At 43.0% G+C, this 26,313-nt stretch overlaps 1 protein-coding gene across 5 annotated transcripts in view; it reads left to right on the top strand.

The window, feature by feature from the left end:
• Positions 1–25,157, top strand: part of C1H2orf80 (chromosome 1 C2orf80 homolog) — a 33,228-nt gene extending 8,071 nt beyond the window's left edge. For 3 of the 5 annotated variants that reach the window (XM_053282799.1, XM_053282802.1, XM_053282800.1), the window contains 7 exons: positions 2,131–2,207; positions 3,273–3,354; positions 6,329–6,411; positions 8,999–9,086; positions 16,582–16,659; positions 19,762–19,849; positions 20,747–25,157. In XM_053282799.1, the coding sequence (XP_053138774.1) occupies positions 2,167–2,207; positions 3,273–3,354; positions 6,329–6,411; positions 8,999–9,086; positions 16,582–16,659; positions 19,762–19,849; positions 20,747–20,820 (534 nt within the window). In that variant the 5' untranslated portion in view covers positions 2,131–2,166 and the 3' untranslated portion in view covers positions 20,821–25,157. Of the gene's footprint in view, positions 1–1,657; positions 1,744–2,130; positions 2,208–3,272; positions 3,355–6,328; positions 6,412–8,998; positions 9,087–9,498; positions 14,852–16,581; positions 16,660–19,761; positions 19,850–20,746 lie in introns of those variants that run through there. The other 2 variants (XM_053282801.1, XR_008312918.1) reach the window with 2 other exon arrangements.
• The last annotated feature ends 1,156 nt before the right edge of the window (positions 25,158–26,313 follow it).

Genomic DNA, 26,313 nt, shown 5'->3' with positions numbered 1-26,313 from the left:
GAAACTGCCTTTCAAAAGGCACATATTCTTTAAATGAAATTATGGAATGATAAAGAGCCCACACTTGGAAAGGGCAACATAGGAGACCCCAGAAGAGGAAGCAAGGCCGTGTAAAATATACAGTGTGTGGGATGCACATCAATCAGCTGCCATACTTTATTACTGTTATGAAATGATGGGTTGTTAGCTGGATGGCAGTCCTTTCTGTAAGTTCATCACTGCCTAATGGCTCAGAGGATGTTCCTGAATAGTTGCTAGTGCTATCCGCTTCAGAGGCAGCCAGTGTCCCCTTGCAATTAGGAAACCTGGGTCACATTCTTCCCGTCTCTCAAAGCAAGGGCTCATGGGTGGGTATAGGCTTAGTTTCTGCCCTGAAGATATGTGTGAGCCAAGGAAAGAAACTGCAGGCCGTGTTTCAGGAAGGATTTTAAGAGCCTAGAAGGTGTATGAACCAAACCGTCAGTGCAGGCATCATACGGTGCAGCATTTGGGGTCTGTTCTGTATCCTCTTGCTGACCTTTAGGGATGTCCTGCTTTCCAACTTCATCCAGTCCTCAACCTCTCTATTTGTGAATACAAGCCAAATATTACAAAGACACCACAAGTCTTCGATGACTTTCCTTCCAAGGGAAACCACAATCCAGAGTGCACTGCAAACGCCTGGAACTTCCCACTGCTCAGGGCGTGACCCCGTGTGTTGCCATGCAGCAGCAGCATCCTATAGGTTGTCTCTGTGTTTTCTGGAGATGAGCTTTTAAGTTTGTAAAGTGTGACAGGTGACGGACTAAGCAACAGAACAGACACAGCAATGGCAGGAGCAGGAGGACTGCATCCAGAGCTTGTGTAGACAAGGGTGACTGTTCTCTAATGTGTAGATAAGCCCTTGGTGGAAGCTGGTGGATTACTTTTGGTTGCTCCTTGTCCGGATTCATCTCCTTTTTAATGCTGATGTTTGCTTTATTATTGTTGCTTGTTATGTTTTACTTTTGGTCACTGATGTGCCTTTGCAGTTATTTTTATTGTTGTGTTTGTTATATATTGTGTTTTTTAATTGAAACCTATTTTCAGTTTCTTTTAACAAAGAAAGTTGGGCTAAGAGTCTTTATGATTATTATTCATTTCTATAGTACTTTCAATACACATGGCTGTTGATAGACCAAAAAGCCAGGATCCTGCTTCTGAGCAGCTTACAACCTACCATGCCCTTGTTTTTCACTGACTCTCTGTCCTGAATTTCTTCTGTGTACTTATTATACAACAAGTGAATTTTGGCCCGTTGAATAACGGGCGCTAGTAACGGCGCTCCTGGCCCCCCGCCGCCATTCCCCCTCCCTCCGCCGTTCCCCCCCCCCCTTTAAGGGCCAAATCGGCCCAGGCACTTGCCCCCGCCAGGCCGGGGAGACGGAGACCGGGGGCGGAGCGGAGGCCATGTAACTTTTTAAAAAAAATTTACTCCCGCCGCCGCCGACCGCCCACCCTCCCTCCCAGCTGCCGAGTCCCCCTTACCCTGGCCGACTGCTGTCCGCCGAAGACAGCCCTTAATTTAAGAGGCAGAGAGGAGCTCGCAAGCAGAGCTCCTCTCTGTGCAAAGCCTCTTACCGAACTGCCGCTTTGGGCGCATGGGACGCAAGCGCCCAAAGCGGCAGTTCGGTAAGAGGCTTTGCACAGAGAGGAGCTCTGCTTGCGAGCTCCTCTCTGCCTCTTAAATTAAGGGCTGTCTTCGGCGGACAGCAGTCGGCCAGGGTAAGGGGGACTCGGCAGCTGGGAGGGAGGGTGGGCGGCGGCGGCGGGAGTAAATTTTTTTTTAAGGTTACATGACCTCCGCTCCGCCCCCGGCCTCCATCTATTTTGGCCGAGGCGGCGGCTCTGCCGCCGCCTCGGTCACTTCCCCACCGCCTCCTCTCCGGCTTCTTCGGGGCCGCCGCTTCTGGCCACCCAAGATGGTTGTCGGGTGCCGGCGAGCGTGTCTCCCTTGCCCTGTTCTGGGCCTGGGCTTCGCGCAGGCGCAGAACAGGGCAGGGAGGCACGGACACACGCTTGGTGTCCGTCCACGGACGGACACCAAGCGTTTTATTAGAGAGGATGTTCTAATTGAATTGGATCTCTGAAGTTGGCTTTTTCTGTGCTCAGGTTTGATTGGTGACAAATAGTCGAATACCCACATTCATGGAAAGAAAACGCTTGAAAAAAGAAATTGAAAAACTCCTGTAAGTATTGCCTGTCAGCTATTTGCTATACTAGATCTAGATGTAATGGCTGTATTTGATGCCCTGTGTAAAAAAAACCCTCAGATGTTCTTGTGCTTCTTTTGGGCAAGATCAGTTACTGAGCAAATCGGAAAAATGAATCAGTGGTCCTTATGGGCAAAAGGTTATAGGGATGTGCCCAGAACCGGTTTGGGGGCCCTTTATGGTTCGGAGGCTTTCTGTGCCTGGCGCACACAGGCGCATCTGTTACTTCTGGTCACTTCCAGGAGACGGGGTGGCAGGGAGGTACGCTGCCGCCCCTAGAGGCTTTAACAAAATGGAGCGCCATTGGGGGAAATGTGGTGGGAGGGGTAAGTGCACCCTCCCCCACCCTTAAAGATGCACCACCACCACCCCGCCATCAAACCACCCCGCCTGGTTCCGTGCACATCCCTAAAAGGGTATCTTTTAAAAATGACAAGGTTTTATTTACCCAGAGTCTGTTTACACAATCAACAATAGACAAGCCTTATATCCCAAATCTACGGCTGTAATTTAGTCAGGCAACACAACTTGCTGATGTACAATTGAGTTGGGTGTCTAGTTGGGTGAGCAAGGTCCCAGTCTTGCTCATTAGCTCTGCACAGGTTCTATAATAAATCCAAGATCCTGCAGTGCCACTGTTCCTAATTTCTGAAGATAGAAATTTGCAAACCTGCTTTGGTTGTCAGACTAATTACTTAGCATTTCTATAGCATTTTTTGAGTGTGCAAAGCACTTTATCTGTATTACATTGATGTGATCCTTGCAACAACTTTGTAAGAAAAGTATTATTCTTCCTACTTTTCCGCTAAGCCTGAGAGGAAGTGACTTGCTTAAGGCCCCCAAGCAAATCTACAGTGTACTGAATTTTACATGGCTAGTTTATTTGGTTTTATATTGAATCTATTTTATAACTGTTTTGCCAACCTTGAGTTTGTGCGGTAGGAGAGTACCCCACTCCACTGGAACATGTGCACAAATAAATAACAGTGTACCAGATGGCTGAGAGCTGGTTCTAACTAAAGATTACTCTTTTCCTTGAAGGGGAGATTATGTTGGCATCAGACTTCGCGAAAATGAATTTGACCCACAAGGAAAGAGGCAGACCACCTTTCTAGATGATTTAGTAAGCTGAAATTTCTGCTTCTTCTAATCTCATGGTTTGAAAGGGTAAATAAAGAGAGTTACTTCACTCCAGAATGTATGGAGTTTACTTAAAACCACTATAATAGAAGCCCAGTTAGAATGTATACCAAAAAGGAGGAAGTGTACTACCGGGTCCAGAAGGATGCCAGCATGGCTAACAAGTAAAGTCAAGAAAGTTATAAAGGGGAAGAAGACTTCCTTCAGAAACTGGAAGGCCTGCCCAAATGAAGAGAACAGAAAGGAATACAAAGTCTGGCAAAATAAAAATGCAAAGGGACACTAAGGGAGGTGAAGAGAGAGTTTGAGGAACATTTAGTTAAAAGCATCAAGGGTAGTAACAAACTTCTTTAAATACATCAGAAGCAGGAAACCGGCCAAGGAGGCAGTTGGTCCATCAGATGATGGATTATTAAGGAGGATATGGAGATTGCAGAGAAGCAATCTCAAGTTCTTTGCATCTATCTTCACTCTTCATGGCAGAGGATACAGAGTGTATACCTGTGCCTGAACTGAGCTTCTCAGGGACAGGCTAAAGAACAGAGTCAGATAGAGATGATGCTCTAAACTGTCTAGGGGAAAAAATATTAACAAATAACCAGGGCCAGATGGCATCCACCCAAGCATCTTTAAAGAACTCAAATGTGAAATTGCTGGCCTCATTGCAAAAATATATAACTTCTCTACAATCAGGTTCTGTACCAGAGGGCTGGAAAGCAGCCAATATAGCACTGATTTAATTTAATTGATTGATTGATATTAAGTGTTACTCTAATAATCAGCACCCTAAAAATTGACCTCTGCCCCCATGAACCAAGTCACGGTCGGTTTCGGCCCACCAGGTCATTTGAGTTGTGCACATGTGGCTTAGATAGATGCATGGAGGACAAATCTATCAATAGCTGCTAGTCTGAGGGCTATAGGTCACCTCCAGCCTAAGAGACAAGATGCCTCTTAATGCCCGTTGCAAGGGAGCAACAGCAGGAGAGAGGGCATGCTCTCAGCTCTTGCCTGTGAGCTCCCCAGAGGCGTCTGGTGGGCCACTGTGTGAAACAGGATGCTGGACTAGATAGGCCTTGGGCCTGATCCAGCAGGGCTGTTCTAATGTTCCCATGCTTTGTTGCTGGCTTGACAGGAGATATTTTGCTTTAAGACAAAAGTGTTGGTTGTTGTTGGTTACCAAAAGGGAAAAGAAGAAGAGGTAGAGCTCAGTTAATGCTTAAGGACAGTAGATCTAGTTATTATCAGTCAGATTTAAGACCTGGTGGGGGTGGGGGGTATTATGAGTAACTAGTAGCCAATGCACATGATTGCCCTGCCTATGACCAGAACTTTGTTTCTTCATTGTATTAGTTCCATGATGATGGTGCATTCATTGGATGTACTGACCACCAGCAGAGGTGGCAGTTTAACTGTTGCATGCACAATTGCAACTTCTTCCAAGACTAGTGGCTGTCAGGAGCAAGGTGGTGTTGCAAATACAGGAAACAAGCACTGCAGTAGCTTGCTTGCTTCCCATTTTATGGAATATAACCATATACGTTAATGGGCGCTCTGTTTAAGTCTTATACTTTCTGGATTCTGGAGGACTTGTGATTAAAGCACCTGGATTGTGGATTCTCTGTTTCCTTGAGAATACTAATCACCAGCACTTGTTCTGAATCAAAACATACATTCCCTGTCAAGCAATTCTATCCTCAGATGAGAAGCATAGGCTTGGCAGTTTGATTGTGGGCTATGCGGAGCTGAAGATTTAACCAGTTTAATTGGCCATACCGAGGCAGGAAAAGCCTGAGCATTAAAGAAGGCAACAACATAAGTTGTTCTGTTCTGACATGGTTTAGACCACAGCAATGGGAAAAAGTTGTTTTACAACCTATGTGGTACACCGCACAGAGCCTTTGGATATGGCAGTTTATAAATGTAATAAATAAATAAAAGGAGCAAATATTCCTGCTTCAGTATAACAAGATTTTTTTTAAAGCTTACTGAAATTGGACTTCCAGCTCATTTGTTTATCTTGGTTGCTGTGAATTGGTCTGCCCTTGTAGCTGTGGTGTCCCAATATGATGAAATTACGTTGACAGGTCTGTTTAGAAAGATGGTAGATGAGGAAATTCTCAACAGTGTGGGGGAAGAAAATATCACAAAGCTTTATTCAAGCTTGGAATAGCCACTGCTGAGTAAAACACAGGGCCATCTCATCATCTGGGTTTAGCTGCAGTCAAAACATCTTCATCAGAAACATCTGCACAATGTTCAAAGGATGTGCAGTCACTCATCTGCTGAATACCATGTGGGCCGACAACTTCAGCTAACACTGGTTCTTTGCCTCCCCCTTTTGAGTTCATGTCACAGATAAGGGGCACCCATATGCCATGTCGCCTGAACATCAAGAAACATGTTGTTATGGTTGGGGGTGCAATGTTAGAGAGGAGAGCTGGTCTTGTGGTAGCAAGCATGACTTGTCCCCTTAGCTAAGCAGGGTCCAACCTGGTTGCATATGAATGGGAGACTTGATGTGTGAGCACTGCAAGATATTCCCCTCAGGGGATGGAGTTGCTCTGGGAAGAACAGAAGGTTCCAAGTTCCCTCCCTGGCTTCTCCAAGATAGGGCTGAGAGAGATTCCTGCCTGCAACCTTGAAGAAGCCACTGCCAGTCTGTGAAGACAATACTGAGCTAGATAGACCAATGGTCCGACTCAGTGTATGGCAGCTTCCTATGTCCCTCTTCTCCCCACCCCCACTTGCTTTGGTGCATTTTCCACTTCCAGTTTTGTATGGAGCCAGTAGAGCAAGCTGCCTGTCAGAAGCTCTCTTAGAAGAGTAGACATTCGCAGCAATGCAATAGTAGTAAAAAGCAATGCATTCTCTACAAGTCGATGTGTCAATAGTGCAAATCTGCAGTGCAAACAAATTGTGTTGTCTGAAACTATTTTTAATTTTTTCCCCCCCAGGCTCACTATGACTTGGCCATAAATGTTGCTTTACCATGGCTCAGTGATTCAGAAACTCAAACTCCTTTGAAAAAAGAAAAAGTGTAAGTGTGAATAAAGACCTGGATCTTGCATTGAAACTACTAATTTGCCTGGTGCAGCTGGATATCCAATCCACCACCCACTTAATTGTAATTGTAATTTATATCCTGCCTTTCCATTCTTGCAGGCACTTGAGGCAAGTTACAATAGTTAAAAACAGATAATAAAAACACACAGCAAAATAAACCAGAGCCATATGCAGAAAAAATAAAAATTAATCCTAACAAGTTAACGATTCTCATTTGAATCTGTTGATCTCAGTAGAGCAGTGATCTTTACTGTTTTTCAAGCAGGGGCCACTTTGGCAAAAAACCCACATTTTGTATAAGAGCCATTTCCCACTGTGCTGACCTCTGTGAGTGCTGTGGCTTTCTCAGCACCAGCTGGGGGAGGAGAGCTTTAAGAGAAATAGAAGCTAGGGTTGCCATATCTGGCTTTCCAAATCTAGGTGTCTAATTTGCATATTATGTAAATTGGCTTGAAAATAATTTTTGAGCAGAATAGAGACTATGTTTTGCTCCACAACTCCACTCCTGCAAGGGCTAGAGCTTAGCTTTAAAAAAAAAAACAAAAACTGAAAGCTGACATCCAGGCAAATCTGGGTGGGCTAAGCAATCTGGGTGAGATGCTTAAAATCCGGGTGAAACCCAAAATTCCGAGGGGCATGGCAACTCTAAATAGAACTTGGTTGAGCCCTAGCACCATCTTAGAAGGTGCACATGGCAAGTGCACCTGTTGACTGCTGGCAAGTGTAGTCCTTTCCAGCTTCTCCCCTTCCCCACCCCACCACCCCCGCATAGAGCCCTAAAGGATTATGCTTCCCAGTGCTCCATGCACACCTTCCAAAATGGCGCTGGGGCTTGAGAGGGTTCTGTTAAAGCAGAAAAGCAGCCCCACTAGCACTGAGGAAATTGCAACACTATTTGGTGGGTATGGTTGCCTCTGCATGGTGCCAGGGGAGCTGTGCAGAATATTTGGCTGCAGCTGAAGGAACAGGCCTAAGAAACAATTAGTCAGGGAGCCACACTTAGAGTCAGTAGGAGCAACCACTGGTTCCTGGGCCTTGCATTGAAGAGTATTGCAGCAGAGCAGTGGTTCCCAACAGGGGGGATACTCAGAGCCCTCCTGCCTCCTCATGCTGCATCTACACGATTTGTTGGCTTGAAGCTGATGGTGAGATGGGTCTGCTGTGAACATTGAGAGAGGAGGGTGGAGACCCTCCGCCTCTGCTCCTGATTGGCTGGCTACATGCTGAAGTTCCGTGTACCACTCCCCTCAGCCTGACTGACAGATTGACATTTGAATGTGAGTGCAATGTGTGCCCACACAGACACACAATCACTATGCAGTACCCGAGCTGAAGGTTTGCAACAGAAGAGTTAGTTTGATAGTAATATGATTTTTGTATCGCCATCTTCTGATTTTATAGTCACTGTCTTAACAAGCACTGACTGTTCTTAAATTATAAATTTATAGTTTTAATCTTCCACTTTTGATGATAGTTTCTGTGGTTGCCTTATGCTGGTCAAAGACCAAAATAAAGAGATTGATTGAAGAGGTACACTTGTTAGAAAAGATTGGGAACCCCTGAAGTACAGCCATACCCATTTAATCAAGGTAATTTAGATCAATTTGGTTTGGGATTAGACTGTAAACAAGCTAATCTCTTGATTGTCATATTATTCATTCTCTGAGTATCTTTATGATATGCAGCGTCAGTATTATAGTTGTGTTCAATGACATGCCTGTATGCATCTGAAACTGCAGCTAGGTTGCTAAATATTCCTTATGGAATCGAGAGGCATAAGGGAAGAAAAGGCTTTAAAAAGGATTTAAAAGGATATGTTTTCATGGAACAGAAGTCTATCAACAGCTATGAGTCTTGATGGCTAGATGTTACCTCCTGATTCAGAGGCAGTGTGCCTCTGAAAACCAGTTGCTAAAGAGAGGTGTGCCTTTATATCCTAGTTGTGGGCTTCTCAGAGGCATCTTGTTGGCCACTGTGGAAACAGAATGCTAGACTTTGATCATTGGCCTGACCTAGCAGAGCTTTCCATATGCTCTTAAGGACTGTCCCATTCCAGAATCTTTCTGATCTATATACTGTAACTAACTTATTTCAGAATGCTACAGTGCCGTAAGAGAAATGCTACAGCTTTGAAATACTAACCATAACTCCAATCACTCTTCTAAAAAGAAAGAGATCACTTGGTCTATGTAGGATTTGAGTTTGGGTTCCCTCCTTCTCAGTTTGACTAAAGGTAAAGTGTGCCGTTGAGTCGGTGTCGACTCCTGGTGACCACAGAGCCCTGTGGTTTTTCTTTGGTAGAATACAGAAGGGGTTTGCCATTGCCATCTCACGCAGTATGAAATGATGCCTTTCAACATCTTCCTATATCGCTGCTGCTCGATACAAATGTTTCCCATAGTCTGGGAAACATACTAGCAGGGATTTGAACCAGCAAGCTCTGGCTTGCTATTCAAGTCATTTCCCTGCTGCGCCTACTTAGATCTAAAATGCACATTGCTTATAACTTGTTCAGTAAATTTGTCTATTTCCATTTATTTATTCTGATTCACTCTGTACAGGAAATTCCCACTACATCACCGATATATCTATCCCAACCGAATTGAGAGAGAAGCTATGATTTTATCATCTTATGCTGGGATGCTAATGGTATTTATTTTTGTTTTAAATACTGTTTGTTTCATAGCAGTTCCCTAGCTGAACAAAAAGACAATGCAATGCACTCATTTAATATTCTATAACATGTCTTGTACTTAAATTGAAAATGCAATATTGTCTAATGCTCCTGCTAACTTGGCAAAGAGGCACCTTTTAACATGGTGATTCTCTTTGTTTAGCAGGGGGAGAGTAACTTGGCCTACCCACCCCCAGCACAGGACTGCCAGTGCCTGCTGCTGGTGTCTGTCTTATGTTTCTTTTTAGATTGTGAGCCCTTTGGGGACAGGGATCTATCTTATTTATTTATTTATTTCTCTGTGTAAACCACCCTAAGCCATTTTTGGAAGAGCGGTATAGAAATTGAAATAATAATAATAACAACAACAACAACCCCAGTGAGGCACTACCTTGGCGTGGTTGTGGGGCTTGCGTGCTCTTAGGAAGGTGAGAGCTATGCCAGAGGTCCAACCATACTGGACAGGTCTCACCAGAGGAGCCAGACAAAGAGTGCCTCTCCCATCAACAATATGGTGAGACGTAACTTTAATAAATCTATACCGGATCGGTTGTCGCCCGGGTCATCAAGGACCGTGCCAGGTGCTGGAGTCCCTGGACATCTGGTGGAAAGTGGGCAACAGGACTCGGGATCTTCAGTTGAGCAACCAGGGCTGGAGACAGCAAAGTTACTAGAAGAAATCTCGCTTAACCGAAAAATATATACGAAAAATGCCAACAAGGAAATAATGATCTGCTATTACAAGTCTAGTCCAACTAGAAGAGGTTATTTAAAAAGAGTGTACCAAATTTGGAAAGAGAAGCATCCAGATACAGAAATAACAGAACAAAGGCTAGCAGACCAGAGAAAATTCATAATAAGAAATAAAGTATTCACAGGAGTTGAGCTGGAAGAACTGCAAAGAGCAACACAGGCGCAAGACATGGAAGAAGAATTACCACCAACTGAAGCAGTTGCTCAGGCGCAGGTGGAGGAGGTGTTGGAAATAGAGGATGCCACTGTTGCTGAACTGTTTCAAAATCAGAACCAGGCAACCTCCCCTTTGCCTTCACCTCAAAAACCCAAATGCCATTTATAGCACTTATAGCAATAGCACTTACATTTATATACCGCTCTATAGCCGGAGCTCTCTAAGCGTTTTACAATGATTTAGCATATTGCCCCCAACATTCTGGGTACTCATTTTACTGACCTCGGAAGGATGGAAGGCTGAGTCAACCTTGAGCCCCTGGTCAGGATCGAACTTGCAACCTTCTGGTTACAGGGCGGCAGTTTTACCACTGCGCCAGCAGGGGCTCATTAACAGAAAAGCAACAAGAAAAGCAAATTTTAACAGAAAAGCAACAAGAACTAAAGCAAAAAATAACATGAACCAAACAACCACCAGTGTTCGACTTCCAGCTCTAAAAACAGTTGCCAAAAAACAACTTGCTCGGGTATAAAAAGATGTCAATGCTGCACTTGCAGAAATAACAACCAAGAATTTGCAAGAAACAAACCAACTAATGTACAGTGCAGCAACAATAACAACACAAGAGCTCGGATATAAGATCAGTGGACCTGTAAAAAAAGAAAGTAGTACATCACCTAAATGGAAGATTAGATTAGAAAATAAAATCTCCAGGCTTAGATCAGATGCTAGTAAATTGAAAGATATGAAAGACAAGAAGCTGAAGAATGAAAACACCAAACAGTATCTGATCCAAAAATACCACCTAGATTCAAGGAAAATTAGAGAAGTCCTGGAAATAATAAAGCAGCAAATAACAGCAGTGTCAAAGAAGATTAGCAGATATGAAGCCAGAACTACACAACACAAGCAGAATCTCCAATTCCAGTCGAATCAGAGATGTTTCTACCAAAGCATAGAAGGAGAAACTGCAAGAAACATAGAAACACCAAATAAAGAAGAAACAGTGTAATTCTGGGGGAAATTATGGGACAATCCAATAGATTATAATAAAAAAGCAGGCTGGATGAAAGAGGTCAAAAAATGTAACCAACAAATGCAAGATCTAATAATAACAACAGAATTAATAAGTGACAGAGCAAAGAAAATTAAAAATTGGACTGTGCCAGGCGACGATGAACTGCATGGCTTTTGGCTTAAACACCTAACAAGCCTTCATAAACAACTATCAAAACAGTTCAATCACATTTTGCAAGGAGGTGATATTGAACAATGGCTAACAACTGGGAAAACTCATCTCATCATGAAAGACCCAGCAAAAGGGGCAGTTCCAAGTAATTATAGACCGATAACCTGTCTGCCAACCATGTTCAAATTATTAACTGGAATAATAGCAGATGAAGTGATGCAACACTTATTAACTAACAAACAGCTTCCAGTTGAACAGAAAGGAAATTGCCCGAACACTAGAGGCACAAAAGACCAGCTGCTGATTGACAAAATGATTTTAGAAAACTGCAAGAGAAGAAAAACCAATCTAAGTGTTGCATGGATTGACTACAAGAAAGCCTTCGATTCATTGCCTCACACATGGATACTAAAATGTTTAGAAACAACTGATGTCAGCAAAAATATTCTGATATTTATTTTAAAAAGCAATGAGCATGTGGAGTACACAGTTAACAACCAATGGCGAGACACTTGGACAGGTTAGCATTAGAAGAGGCATTTTCCAAGGGGACTCACTATCCCCTCTGTTGTTTGTAATCGCCATGACCCCACTTTCACAAATACGAAACAAAACAGGCCTCGGATACCAAACATCTAAAACATCAAGTCAAATCAACCATCTGCTGTACATGGACGATCTGAAGTTGTATGGAAAGTCCCAGTCAGAAATCGAATCACTGCTAAATACTGTCCGTATATTCAGTAGCGATATAGCAATGGAGTTTGGACTAGACAAGTGTGCTGCATTAATAATGAACAGAGGGAAAATTTAAAAAAAAACAACAGAAGGAATAGAACTGCCCAATGGAAGCAACATCAAGAACCTGGAAGAGAAAGAACCTTACAAATACTTGGGCATTCTCCAGGCTGATAACATTGCACACACTGAAGTTAAAAGAAAAATTGGAAGTGAATACATCAGGAGAGTTAGAAAAATCCTCAAGTCCAAACTCAATGGCGGGAACACCATACAGGCCATCAACACCTGGGCTATACCTGTTATCAGATACACTGCAGGAATAATAGACTGGACCCAGGCAGAGCTAGAGACGCTCGATCGTAAGACCAGGAAAATCATGACCATCAATCATGCTCTGCACTCCTGCAGTGATGTCGATAGGCTCTACCTCCCTCGCAGCTCAGGTGGAAGAGGAATGCTGCAAGTCCATCAAACAGTAGAGGAGGAGAAAAGAGGCCTTGAAGAATATATCAAGGACAGTGAAGAAGATGCACTTCAAATGGTCAATAATGAGAAACTATTCAACACCAATGAAACAAAGCAGGCCTACAAGAAAGAACAAGCCAAGAACCGAGCAGAAAAATGGAGAAATAAGCCCCTGCATGGTCAATATTTGCACAATATAAGTGGAAAATCAGACATCACCAAGACCTGGCAATGGCTTAAGAATGGCAACTTGAAGAAAGAAACAGAGGGTTTAATACTGGCTGCACAAGAACAGGCACTAAGAACAAATGCAATAAGAGCAAAAGTCAAAAAATCCACCACAAACAGCAAGTGCCGCCTTTGTAAAGAAGCAGATGAAACAGTGGACCACCTAATCAGCTGTTGTAAAAAGATTGCACAGACTGACTACAAACAAAGGCATGACAAGGTAGCAGGGATGATACACTGGAACATCTGCAAAAAATACAAGCTACCTGTAGCCAAACATTGGTGGGACCATCAAATTGAAAAAGTTGTAGAAAATGAAGATGTAAAAATATTATGGGACTTCCGACTACAAACAGACAAACATCTGCCACACAATACACCAGATATCACTGTAGTCGAGAAGAAAGAAAAACAAGTCAAAATAATCGACATAGCAATACCAGGCGATAGCAGAATAGAAGAAAAAGAAACAGAAAAAATCACCAAATACAAAGATCTACAAATTGAAATTGAAAGGCTGTGGCAGAAAAAGACCAAAATAATCCCAGTGGTAATTGGCGCCCTGGGTGCAGTCCCAAAAGACCTTGAAGAGCACCTCAACACCATAGGGGCCACAGAAATCACCATCAGCCAATTACAAAAAGCAGCTTTACTGGGAACAGCCTATATTTTGCGATGATATCTATAACAATTGACAATAAAATTCTGGCATCCCAGGTCCTTGGGAAGGACTCGATGTCTGGATAAAACAAACCAGTCAATAACACCTGTCTGACTGTGTAAACAAGAAATAATAATAATAATAATGCTCACCAATACCTCACAGTGCTAAAAATGTTTTACAAAGATGTTGTTTGCTTATTTGTCTTTGCTCTAAAATTTCTGCTCCAACTTTAATATGTTTTCATATATAAATTAGGAAAGATGCAACTGCTCAAAAAATACCAGGCACAATTTAGTCAAATGTTTAACGCTGGCTGGGTTAAGACATAATGCAAAATTGTGGTTCTTTTTAACCATAATAAAGTACACAAACCAAAGCCTGAGCTTCCAGGCTACAAAAGGCAAATTGTGGTTTAGGGTTTTATTTATTTTATTTATTTATGTATCGTATTTCTATACCATCTGATATGTACATCTCTAGGCGGTGTGCAAAATTTAAAATATTTAGAAGTTACAAATTAAAATACATAATAAAACAATAGAATAAAACAGATATTTAAAGAAGTCTTAAAAGTATTAAAATTAATTCTAATTAAAAGCCTGCTAAAGCAGGAGAGTCTTGAGGTTCTTCCTGAAAACAAGCAGAGAAGGAGATGCTCTTATTTCCGTAGGGAGCATATTCCAAAGCCCTGGGGCAGCCACAGAGAAAGGGTCATGGGTCTCCACCAAACAAGCCAGTGGCATCCATAACCGGATCTCTCCAGAGAATTGGAACAGGTGGCAGGGTTTATGACAAAGGAGGTGCTCTCTTAAATAGCCTGGACCTAAGCTGTTAAGGGCTTTATAGGTAAGAACCAGCACTTTGTATTTCACCTGGTAACCTATCGGCAGCCAGTACAGTTCTTTCAAGACTGGTGTTATGTGTTCCCTTTGTGTTGTCCCAGAGACCAATCTGGCTGCCGCATTCTGTACCAGTTGTAGTTTCCAGACTACATACAAAGGCAGCCCCACATAAAGTGCATTACAATAGTAAAGCCTTTAGGTTACCAGCATATTCGCCTTGACATAGCTGACATATCAGCCAAAGCTGATAAATGGCGCTCCTGGCTACTGCCTCAACCTGAGAAACCAGGGAGAGCTTTGGGTACAGGAGCACTTCCAAACTATGTACCTGATCTTTCAGGGGGAGTATAACCCCATCCAGAACAGGTAGATCTAAACCATCTTTCCCGTCCAGCCCCCCACATCAGTATCTCCATCTTATTTGGATTCAACTTCAGTTTGTTATCCCTCATCCAGCCCATTACTGCCTCCAGGCAGGCATTTTGGGAAGATATGTCATTTCCTGATGAGGTCGGCATGGAGAAGTAGATCTTGATGTCACCAGCATATTGATAACACCCAGCACCAAACCTCCTGATCTCTCCCAGCGGTTTCATGTGGATGTTAAAGAGTATTGGGGGAACTTGTGAAACTCCACACTTCAGTTCTCGCTTAGTGGAACAACAGTTGCCAAGCGACACCATCTGGAATCGGCCAGAGAGGTAGGAGCAGAACCACTGTAAAACAGGGCCACCCAATCCCACCTCCTAGACGGTCCAGAAGGATACCATGGCCAATGGTATCAAAAGCCACAGGGAGATCCACCAGGATCAGCAGAGTCACACTGCCTCTGTCGATAGCCAGTTGGAGTTCATCCAGTAGGCCAACCAAGGCAGTCTCAACCCCATAGCCCACACGAAAGCCAGTTTGAAATGGGTCTAGATATTCTGCATCATCCAAAACTGTCTGGAGCTGAGACGCCACCACCCACTCAACCACCTTGCCCAGCCATAGAAGATTAGAAACGGGTCTGTAGTTAACTCTGAGGGATTCAGTGCAGTTTTTTTTTCCCCCAGAAGTGTTCGGATAATAGCTTCCTTAAGACAAGGAGGTATCCTGCCCTCCCTCAGAGAAGCATTTATAATATTTACCAGACCCTCTCTGATAATATAATTATCAGATGAGATAAGCTAAGTTGGGCAAGGGTCAAGATAACAGGTTGTAGGGCGCACAGTCCGAAGCAGTTTGTCCATTTAGGAGTCACAAACTGACTCCTTGTTTTGTTTCCCTTCTCATCAGGATTCAGCAATGAATTTTTGAAGCTGAAGGGAAACAAAATTTTTGAGCAGAAGGGAAACAAAACAATTCACTCCTGAATCCATGGTGCTGGTGCAGCAGCAGGGCATGTAGAGGGTCAATTCAGATTATCTCTCCTTACATGCAAGTTAAGGATGTGCCGAGAATGCATCAACACATCCTTTAATGACATCAGAGCAAACATGTTCTTACAGCAGCCCCGGCATGATTGCGTGTTAGGGGTTAGAGTTAGCTGCAGTTAGTTTAAACTGGCTCAGAAACATGCATCTGTGTACAGACACCTGAATGTACATTCAATGTAATGTTTGAATGGGCTCAAGAGACAGACCCAAGGCAGCAGGACCAGGCAGTTAATAATACAGTGGTCCCTCGACTTACGAAGATAATCCGATCCGAACGCACGTTCGTAGGTCGGAATTTTCGTAAGTCGAAAAGCGCATCCATGGAGGTCCGGAAACACTCGTAAGTCGAGGAAACCGCATCTAAAAATTCGTAGGTCGAGGAAGCCGCATCTAAACCGGCAACGACTTCCAGTATTTTTTGTCGTTCGTATGTCGAAATCTTCGGATGTCGAGTGCTTCGTAAGTCGAGGGACCACTGTAAATGGGTTATCAATGGTGCCCATTATATTCTGTGAGGCAAAGTAATTGGGTTGCCATTGGGGCACACTTAGGCGGGGACAAAACTTTCTTCCTGTTCATACTAGGCAGGTGTAGCTTCCAGCATAATAGGCAATCCCTGTGTGCATGTCTTGTTGAACTTGGAGACCATGCTTTTGTGGGGGAAGATGTCATATTTGCAATGTTTTCCCTTCCCCCATGGCCATTCAGAAGTAGAAAGGAGGGAGGATGAGCATTCAGAGCAATGCCTTTTTCTCCACTCTGACCTTGAATTCAGTCTCAGTCTGGGGTGGGGGTGGGAGAAACAACCCCTAACCACCTCTTCAGGGCTTGGATACCATATTCAGCTTGGGAGGCGGGTGGGCGGGCTGCCCTTTGATTTGCCTGAGGCAATGTGGAATGGGATTTGGGGAAAGACTTAAGCTTTCCATCCTTCCCCTGCCCATTAGACTTGATGACCCTAAAAAAGAAGAAAGATTAATAACTACAACTAACCAGGAGGATTGTTTCTGCAGAATAGTATTCCTATTGAAGATGTCTTTGGGATTTATAACACTGGACCTTCTGCAACCCACAGCCAGACCTCTGCAAAAGTAAGTTGCAAATTTCCTCTTAACTTGTCACTGTTGTAGACCTATTAGTGACAAACTTGCTTTCTCTGCCTCTGCAGGCCCTTGTCTATCAAATATTAGGTCTTATCCAGCTATCCTGCACCTCTTACAGGTTTAATGAACTTATCGCTTGTTATATCATAGAAACATAGGAAGCTGCCTTAAACTGAGTCAGATCATTTCGTTAGGAGTGTGCACGGACCGGTCCGGAGCCATGCAAAAGGCCTCCGGACCGGTCCGGAATTCGGCTGGTCCGGCACTTGGAGGAGTGTGGCTTTAAGAGCCGGGGGGGGGTAGTACTTACCCGCCCCCGCCGCTCTTCCCCCTCCGGCGCTGGACTTGGTTAAAACATTTTTGGGGCGGCAGACTTCCTCCCTGCTGCCCCTGCCCCTGTCGTTGCCTGAAACGGCTGAAAGAGCTCCCAAAGTTCCAAGAAGTAGAAGCTGGTGGTGGGCGTATGCACGCAGCGCACACGCCGCCGCCGTTGGTGGCGCACATGCCGCATACGTCAAATGATGTATGCGGTGTGTGTGCAAGGCTACAACACCTGGGGCTTTTTAATTTGGAATAGAGGCAACTATGCGGAGACATGATAGACATGTATAAAATTATGCACGGATGCGAGAGGGTGGACAGATAAATTTTTCTCCCTCTCTGACAATACTAGAACCAGAGGTCATCCCATGAAACTGAAGGCCAAGAAATTTAGCACCAACAAAAGGAAGTACTCTTTCACACAGCACATAATTAATCTATGGAATTCCCTGCCACAGGATGTAGTGATGACCACTAAGATTTTTTTTTAAAATTTTAAACTGACCTCTGTCACTGTGCACCAAGTCATGGTTAGTTTTAGCCCACTGGGCCATTAAGTTGTGCACCCCTGGCTTAATACGACTTCAATAAGTACAGCTAAAATACAGATAATTGCAATTTATGTTTCACAGCCTAGAAATAACTGAAATCCGTGTGTGTGGGAGAGGGAGAGAGATCATTATATCATGTTTATTAATTCTTTGACATATACCTTCAGATCTTGATAGTAGTTTTCTCCTTTTTATGGATTAGTATGCAGTGGGGTATGACCTCATTGCACTTTCAGTTGAATTTTTCGCACAAAGGATTTTGTTTATCTATCTTTTCCCTCATAGGGGACCTGAAGAAATGAGCAAAGTGCCTGTTTAAGGCTAGCATACATATATGAAAGCTTTCTGTATTTATGTAATTGAACTTCTGGGAGCTCATTGTCCTAAGGGGGGAATTTATGGTTCTTTTTTCTCTGCTGTATACACTGAACTGAACTATTCCCCAGGCTAAAATGCAGAAAAGGGAAAGAGCAATGAAAAGGGAGAATCAGCTTTGCACAGAGCTTGACACCAGCAGATGCTTAGAATATATGGAACATGGTATCAGCTCAGTTAAGTGCCCTTTGGTGGCACTTACTTATCGAGCATCATTGTAAGTCATTGAGGAAATGAGACTTGCAAATCTTCCCCAGCCCGACTGCATTTGTACTTTCAGCCCAGCCTTCTATCCTTTTTAAAATTCATTACGCTTGGCAGCCCTACACATGATGCTCAACGCTTTTTCTACACAGCAGAGGCTCTCATAGTGAGAAGTACGCTGGACAGTTCTCTGCTTATCTGCAACAATTGAGGGAATGACAGTGTGGTGAACTGAGAAAAGTTTTCCTGCCCAGGACCGCCCCCAATTTCGTTAAAATTCCTCTGTAAAGTTGCATGAGAGAAAAATCACTTAAAAACCTTCCCTGTTCTATTTAGAAACAGGATGAACTCAAAACAAAGCCAAGTGCTTCAAGCTCAAAACCCCTTAGAGAGCGTGTAAGCCAGAGCAGGTACATAGAGAAAGCAGAACAGGTCAAGTTTAAAACAAGTTCTAGTAAGAACTAATTTACACTTACCTTTCACTATCCCTACAACTCGACTAAATTTGGTTCAGATCGGTTAGGCAGTTCACAAGTTAGCCCACTTGTGCCTCAAATGTTCATGTGTCCACTATCTTGAATTGGAGTGGATGACATTAGGGATATGCACGAACCGGTTCAGCGGTCCTTTTCCGGACTGCTGAACTAGTTTGGAGATCTGGAGTTTGGACCGATTCAGCAGCAGGGGGATCACCTCTAGGGAGTAGGGAGGGTGCCCTTATCCCCCTCCCCCCCACGTTTCCTCTGCTGGCACCAAAACCACTCGTGCAGGGCTGTTGTGTACCTCCTTGCAGCCCCAGTCAGCATCGTCCCGGAAGTGGCTGGTGCAAGCAGTCCTCTCCCCCTCCTACTGTCTGACACACCAAAAGCTGGCTTCTCCTTTACAGGGAAGAAGTTTGCAAATCTGACATGGAAAGAGGTGCAGCCAGGTGTTAATTAGAATCTTCCTTTTGGAGATGGTCAGACATCCTAGCAGAATGGGAATTAGACTGCTCAAAACTCTTAGTTCAAAAGCTTAATGTTTCTCCCTGATTGTGGCATGTCCTTATATAATAGCAGCATCCATCCAGCCTCATACTGAGGTCACTGATTTATTATTAATTTAACACATTTTTCTATACCACCCAAAACACAAGTCTTATCGATTTATTGAATCCCTGCTGGTATGTTTCCAAGACTATGGGAAACACCTATATTGGGCAGCAGTGATATAGGAAGATGCTGGGAGGCATCATCTTATTCTGCAGGGGAGGAGGCAATGGTAAACCCTTCCTGTATTCTACCAAAGACAACCACAGGGCTCTGTGATCACCAAGAGTTGACACTGATTCGACGGCACACTTTACCCTTTCAAGGGATTTACAGTCATCTACTCTTGTTTTGATACAAAACATTGGCATTGAGGTTTCTACTTGCAATAATATCCATATTAGCATATTTTAGTGACACATACATTGTCCGCCCCATCCTAAGCACTTTTTTGCTACTGCAGATTATTAGTACTTGTTTGCAAACCTACAATGATTAGATGATTAGTACTTATTTGCAAACCTACCAGATGATTAGGTTTTATTAGACAGAATAAAGGAACCATTCTGTGCGATAATCATTTAACCTGCAATTTTGCCTTGGCTTTGTAGGGCCCCTGGATTCATCCTTGTAATCTCTCACTGCATCCTTTTGCCATGTTGACAGCCCCACAAGCTGCAGAACATGCTTGGAAACAGAGTAAGTGAATGTTATCTCTTTTCTGTTAACTCTTGAGAAGGGAAGTCTATAGATCTGCCTGGCTCCCCCTATTTTATTTTTTTTCTCCTTTTCCCCCTCTTGTTTCCCATCACAAAAAGTGGGGTAAATGGATATGACCTGCAGGTCTTTAGGGGTGAGGCTCTCCCCTCCATCCCCGCTCAGAGGATTGCATGTTGACATCTGCAATTGAAAGGTGGTCCAGAACCAGGGTTGATACAATAATAAATGCACAGCATCGTTGCAAATGTATGAGTTGAGGCTCTCTTTGTCAAATTATAATCAGGGTCTGGCACACAGCCCAGGCCCTTTCTGTACAGCCTGTGCTGCTACTGCCCCCAGAGCTACAACTTAAGGTCACATGCCTAGGCTTACCTTGGGCTCCTTTTGTCTAATTTCAGCTATTTATCATTTATATAGCAGCTACTATGTGTAAGGCAGAATAGATGCACTAGGCTGCTAGGAAACAGAAACCTGTGTGGTGTTATAGTGATGCTAGTATCATCATCTTCACATGCCTGGGGCCATTTCTATGCAAAGCAGGCATAGTCTGTAGCCCCAGCCAAGGTAAGAGCTGTTTTGGGCAAGAGAGGTCAACACCTGCACCCGATCCCCAGAAGAAAGTGATGCAGGAGGCAATAGAAGTATTCCCTTCCTAGTGTGCCACCTTGAAATCTTTGGGGGTGATAAATGGAGACACAGCAGTGGAAAGGGGTGGGACTTGATAGATAGGGAGTTACAGAAACGTCTCATTCACATTCATCACGGATTGAAAAGTTCCATGCAACATTACAGGAATTCTGGCCGAACATGTAATCCAATTTCCAGTGCAGTTGAGAAGAAATCGGGGAAATGACAGTCTCTCTTCTCTTTTCCAAGGTGCCAAGTTCCACAGGACAGCAGTAAACCGAATTGCCACCAGCAATTTAACAAAAAGAATGAATGCAGACTAGAAGCAACCACAACTTTTCTTCTCAGTCTGAAACTGGATTTTCAAGAAAACAGCAGCCTAGAAAGTGTTGTGTCTTTGTGTGGTAGTTTTTTGTTCTTTATTTCTATGAATGAAGTCAAACTCCAATAACATGTCTCATTTGGAAGGCCTGGTTCGACTGAGCTTCTGGTCCTATGCAGTTCAGCGTGCACAAACCAATCCTGAACCAGTTCGCTGCAAACCAGACTGGAGGTGGTCTGGTCTTCAATTGAACCGAGCCCGGTCTGTGGTGGACCAGTTCAGGCTTGAGGGGCTATGCTTGTAAAGGGGAGTCCAGCAGCGACGATTCCTCTTTACAAGCAAAGAGGTGGGGGAATCTTGAACTAGATGATACACTGACCATTTATCAGTGTTTGTATTAATATTATCTTGTAAATATTATATTGTAACTCAGTCCCTAGAAAGTTTTACTCAGAGAACAGACACAGGTTCAGTGTCTGTGCACCTCCCTAGCCTCTGATCAAGTTTCTGCCCTGGCCTCTGTGCAGACCTCAGTATCTGACCACTACCTCCCAAATGCCCTTGGTCTCTTTATGTGGTATATGTGCAGTTTGATTAAAGTGGCTGTATAAAGACCATGAGACAGCAGCTGAGCAGATCCAAGTCCCTAATACACCCAGCTGGCCTATTGTTGGCCTTATTTCAGTCTAACTGGAAGTTGAATGTACAGTCTGTTGCTTGGAATCTTTCCTCTATCTCATCTCTGCTGGCAACTCAAGGGAGAAATCTTGTTGCCTTGCTACATTTTTAAAAAAAATTAATGTTAGCAAGATACATTATTTGTTCAAAAAGATGTAATGAACACTCAGCTAGGCCATCCCTGACTAGGTTTGGCATGTGGGAATTTTACACATTAGCACAAGAGCACTCTTAGACATCAGTGCTGGCATTGTTGTAGATGCCTGCAGCAGGAGAGAACTACCTGTGGTACACTATTATTATTATTATTATTATTACATTTATATCCCACTCTTCCTCCAAGGAGCCCAGAGCGGTGTACTACGTACTTGAGTTTCTCTTTCACAATAACCCTATGAAGTAGGTTAGACTGAGAGATGCGTGACTGGCCCAGAGTCACCCAGCTAGTTTCATGGCTGAATGGGGATTTGAACTCGGGTCTCCCTGGTCCTAGTCCAGCACTCTAACCACTACACCATGCTGGCTCACTATGCAGTATGTCAGCCGTTGACTTAGTAGAACTGCCACATTTTAAGGTTGCAATCTTAATATCTGCTGTCAAATCAAAAGAGACTCTCTTCTTGTCATGCATCTTTGTTCCTTTATTTTGCCACTTATAAACCTGATTCGTTTCATAATCCATTTGGAACTTCTGAAATGTCATATTTTTAAGATTTTCAAATTGTTTGGTCATCTCTTTATCTAATCCTTCAGCTTTCTCCTGATATTTCCAATCCGTCAAATGTCTTTTTTGAGTTCCTCCCTCAATTTCTATATTTCTGTGTCACTCCTCCTCCTCAATATCTTTCAATACTTTTTTGACCCTAGGAATTTTCTTAGCCCTGCAATAATAATTCAATGCCAGAATGTGTCTGGAATTCCACTACTATAGCGCAAAGTATTTGATTTTCACAGACAGAGAGCTGTACCATAGTCAAGATTTTAGATTAGGCTAGATTGTGGCGGGGGGGGGGCAAGATCCAGTCTCAAGGGGTTCTCTCTCTCTCTCTCTCTCTCTCTCTTTTTTTAATTCCTCTTGGCCCTTTAAGGGTTTTAGATTTTAGCTACCAGTTTTAATTGCTGTATATTATGTATGTTTTAAATTCTAAATGGCCCTGGGAATTGTTTGAAAGGCAATATTGAATGTTTTAAATAAAACGTCTTAGTCACATCGTGGCTGGATTACTGCAATGCACTCTACATGGAGCTGCCCTTGAAGAATATTTGGAAATGTCCGTTAGTGCAGAATGCAGCTGCCAGGTTTCTCTCTGGAACTGCTCGTTCAGAGCCCATTAAATCTATTCTGAAAGAGCTGCACTGGTTGCCAATTTGTTTCCAGATCCAAATACAAGTAGTGGTTATTACCTTTAAAGCCCTTAACAGTTTGGGCCCTGGATACCTGAAGGACCGCCTACTCCCAAGAGTTTCCTCCTGCCCAACAAGATTGTCAGAGGGGCCTTTGCTCCATATGCTGATGTTGAGAGAGGCTAGATTGTCAGGTACATGGGACAGGGCCTTCTCTGTAGTTGCCCCCAGGCTCTGGAAAGCTCTCCCAGTGAATGTCCACTCCTTGAAATCTGTGGCTGTTTTTAAAAAACAACTAAAGACCACTTTATTTGTTCAGGTTTTTACCCCTTAGAGGCTGCCTGGTCTCTCAACTTTCCTGTTTGTCTTTTATGATTTTTACTGTTTCACTGATTTTAAGGTTTTAGATGTAACTAGCTGGGCCCTGCCTGCCATTTGCCTGCCTGCCATTGTTTTTTCTCCCCCGCACACCGGCTTCTCTCCCCTCACCCTGCTTTTTCCTTTCCCCGCCTGCCCCTCAGCTTCTTCCTTCCCCGCCTTCTTCCTCCCCCCACCCACTGTTTCCTTCTTCCCCAGCCATCACCCAACTGCTGTCGCCATGTTGTCGCCTTCGCTGTTAACTGGCACTGCCATTTTTTTATCCCTGCCCTTCCCATGGCTATCTGGCAGCTCTCCAAACTCTCACGAGAGCTGCTACACATGGGATTAGCCATGGGTACACCTTAGAGAATTAAATACATAGATCTTAATGGAATTGTATTATATTTTAACTTTTGTAAATGGCCTTGAGATTCATTATGAAAGGTGGTATAAAAATTGAACAACAAATAAATCTGGCCCACAACATGGCTCTTGCTTCTAACACAATCCTTGGATGATTTTTTCGTTACTTTCCAGTAGGCTTATGAGATCACCAGCTGTGTGTGTGTGTGTGTGTGTGTGTGTGTGTGTGTGTGTGTGTGTGTGTCCCACCACCAATCAACTTTGCAATGCCTGAACCATTATGAAGCAAATTGAGTACAGTTGTAGGGAAACCTCCATGGTGTAGTTTGTGATGGTGTCATCTACCCCAATTCAAGATGGCAGACATAAAATTTTGAGGTGCAAATGGGCTAACTTGTGAACTGCTTAACCAATTTGAACCAAATTTGCTACAGCTGTAGAGACACAAAGGTACGCCTCAATGCCGTAATTTGTGATGATGTCATCCACCCTGATCCAAAATGGCAGACGTGAACTTTTGAGGCACAAGTGCACCAAGTTGAGGACTGTCTAACCGATTTGGACCAAATTTGGTACAGTTGTGGTGAATTACACACAGGGACACCTCAATGGTGTAGTTTGTAATGATGTCATTCACCCTGATCCAAGACAGCGGGTACGTAAACATTCGAGGTGCAAGAGATCTAACTTGTGGACCTTGGTTTGAACCAAATGTAGCCCAGTTGTAGAGTTAGTGAAAGGAAATTGGGCAGATTAGTTCTTACTAGAACGACTTGTTTGTTTGTTGTTAGGTTTATATACTACCTTTCATTCAAATAATATCAAGGTGGCTTACAACACGTTGAAAAACAATACAATGCATTTAAACAACAATACAAATATTAAAATGATTTTTGATGTATTGGTTGTTTCCTCCTTTTGCTGAAGCTTCAAAACCCTCCCCTCCAGTAAGAATAACAGAGGTTTTCCTCTTCCGCACTTCAATTGCTTCCTGTTGTCCATGACCCCAGATACTGGTAAAAGGAGGTGAATGCTGAAGGACATAGGAAGAGGAGGGCGATGCCAAAGTCTGCACAGTGTTGAAGTGAAACAGAACTGGCATATCTTAGCACTTTTTCATCATTTTCTTTGGATCTTTTAAAAAGAGTTTAGTGATGTCAAATTTGTGCATGTCTGTCCCTGTTAATTAAAGAACTGAAGCTCTGTTGGTGTCTCTGAATCTGATTGAGTATAGGCCTAAGCACTCAAAACAGGAAGGCTGTGCATGTTTACTTTTCTGTTGGCTGGATTGAGCTCTGTGTGATTTAAAGGTATATAGGAAGGATTTATTGTTCATAAGTTGCTGTAAATAGGAAGTTGCTGACACGCCTCAGATTCTTATCTTGCTGAGTTAAAAGCTTCAATATTTACATTATAAATCTATCAGTGCAGATGATTATAAAGAGTACATAGCTACATTACCTTATGTACAAGTGTGTAACTACATTGACTTCCCGTAGTATTTGAGAATAACTTTCTATTCAATTTTCAAAATGCTTGAAGAGAGAAAAGTTCTGTATTGACTAACAAAAATAAAATTAGTTCTTCAGTTTATGCTGTGTTTTGTTTCAAATTTCCAAAATCCATTTATGGATTGTACAACTAACTGCCTGTGGTATTTAGAACCAGACAAGATTCACATTTGCTGTGACTAAAACTATACAAATTAGGTTAAGGTTGATGCCACAGCAGCCCAGTCAATCCCATATGACCCCTCCAACCAATTCAGTTCTACAGAGAAGCCCCTGCTCCAGAAACTGTCTGCCTGGTAAGTGAAGTCTAACAATCAGGATGTGTGGGTCTATATAAGGGTCCATATATGTGTGGGTCTATTTAAAAGACCCACTACGAGCCCCACCGGCCACTGAGGTCATCTGAGGAGGTCCGTCTCCAGTTACCGCCAACTTGTTTGGTGGCTACACAGAGACGGGTCTTCTCAGTCGCTGCCCCGAGATTGTAGAATGTGCTCCCTGCTGAAATATAACCTTCCCATTTCTGGCAACTTTTTAAAAAAACACCTGAAAACCCATCTATTCAACCAAGAGTTCTCAGCTTTTAAAAATTGTCCGTTTTAATTTTATGGTTGTTTCTAAACTGTTGATTTGTTTTAACTTTTATATGTGTTTTAATTGTTAACTGTCCAGAGATGAAAGTTTGAGTTCTATATGAGTTCTATAAATAAATAAATATAAATATAAATATATGTCTACCAAATGTGAGTTCTATATAACTATATAGAAGTTTGAGTTCTATATGAGTTCTATAAATAAATAAATAAATATAAATATATGTCTACCAAATGTGAGCTATCTGTTTTGATACTCCCTGGATAAGCAAGTGAATAGATCTAAAGCATCTTTAGACATCACATGGAACCTTGGTTAAAGGCAGGCTCTGCATGACATCCCTTGGGAATACATGCTCTTCTATTTATCTAGGTGAAAATAAACCAAAACTGGTCATTACTTATGAATCAACCACTCTTGGCTCACTCTAACCTATTTGCTTCAAATAACCTGAGATTTGTACCCAAGGAGGTTTGAAGTATGTTACAGATCTTGGTTTGTTCGTTTATTGGATTTATATACCACCCTTCCAAAAATGGCTCAGGGCAATATTGAAGCAAGTAGGAGAGAAGCCAAGGTTGGCTGGTTCAGCTATCACAACCAGTCTTGGTTTTTTTAAAAACCTAGATAGGAAGTAGACACTT

Source organism: Hemicordylus capensis, chromosome 1, assembly GCF_027244095.1.
Source record: "Hemicordylus capensis ecotype Gifberg chromosome 1, rHemCap1.1.pri, whole genome shotgun sequence".
Classification (NCBI taxonomy): Eukaryota; Metazoa; Chordata; class Lepidosauria; order Squamata; family Cordylidae; genus Hemicordylus; species Hemicordylus capensis.
Note: the sequence above shows the minus strand (reverse complement) of the source record. Positions and strands in the feature narration are given on the sequence as shown.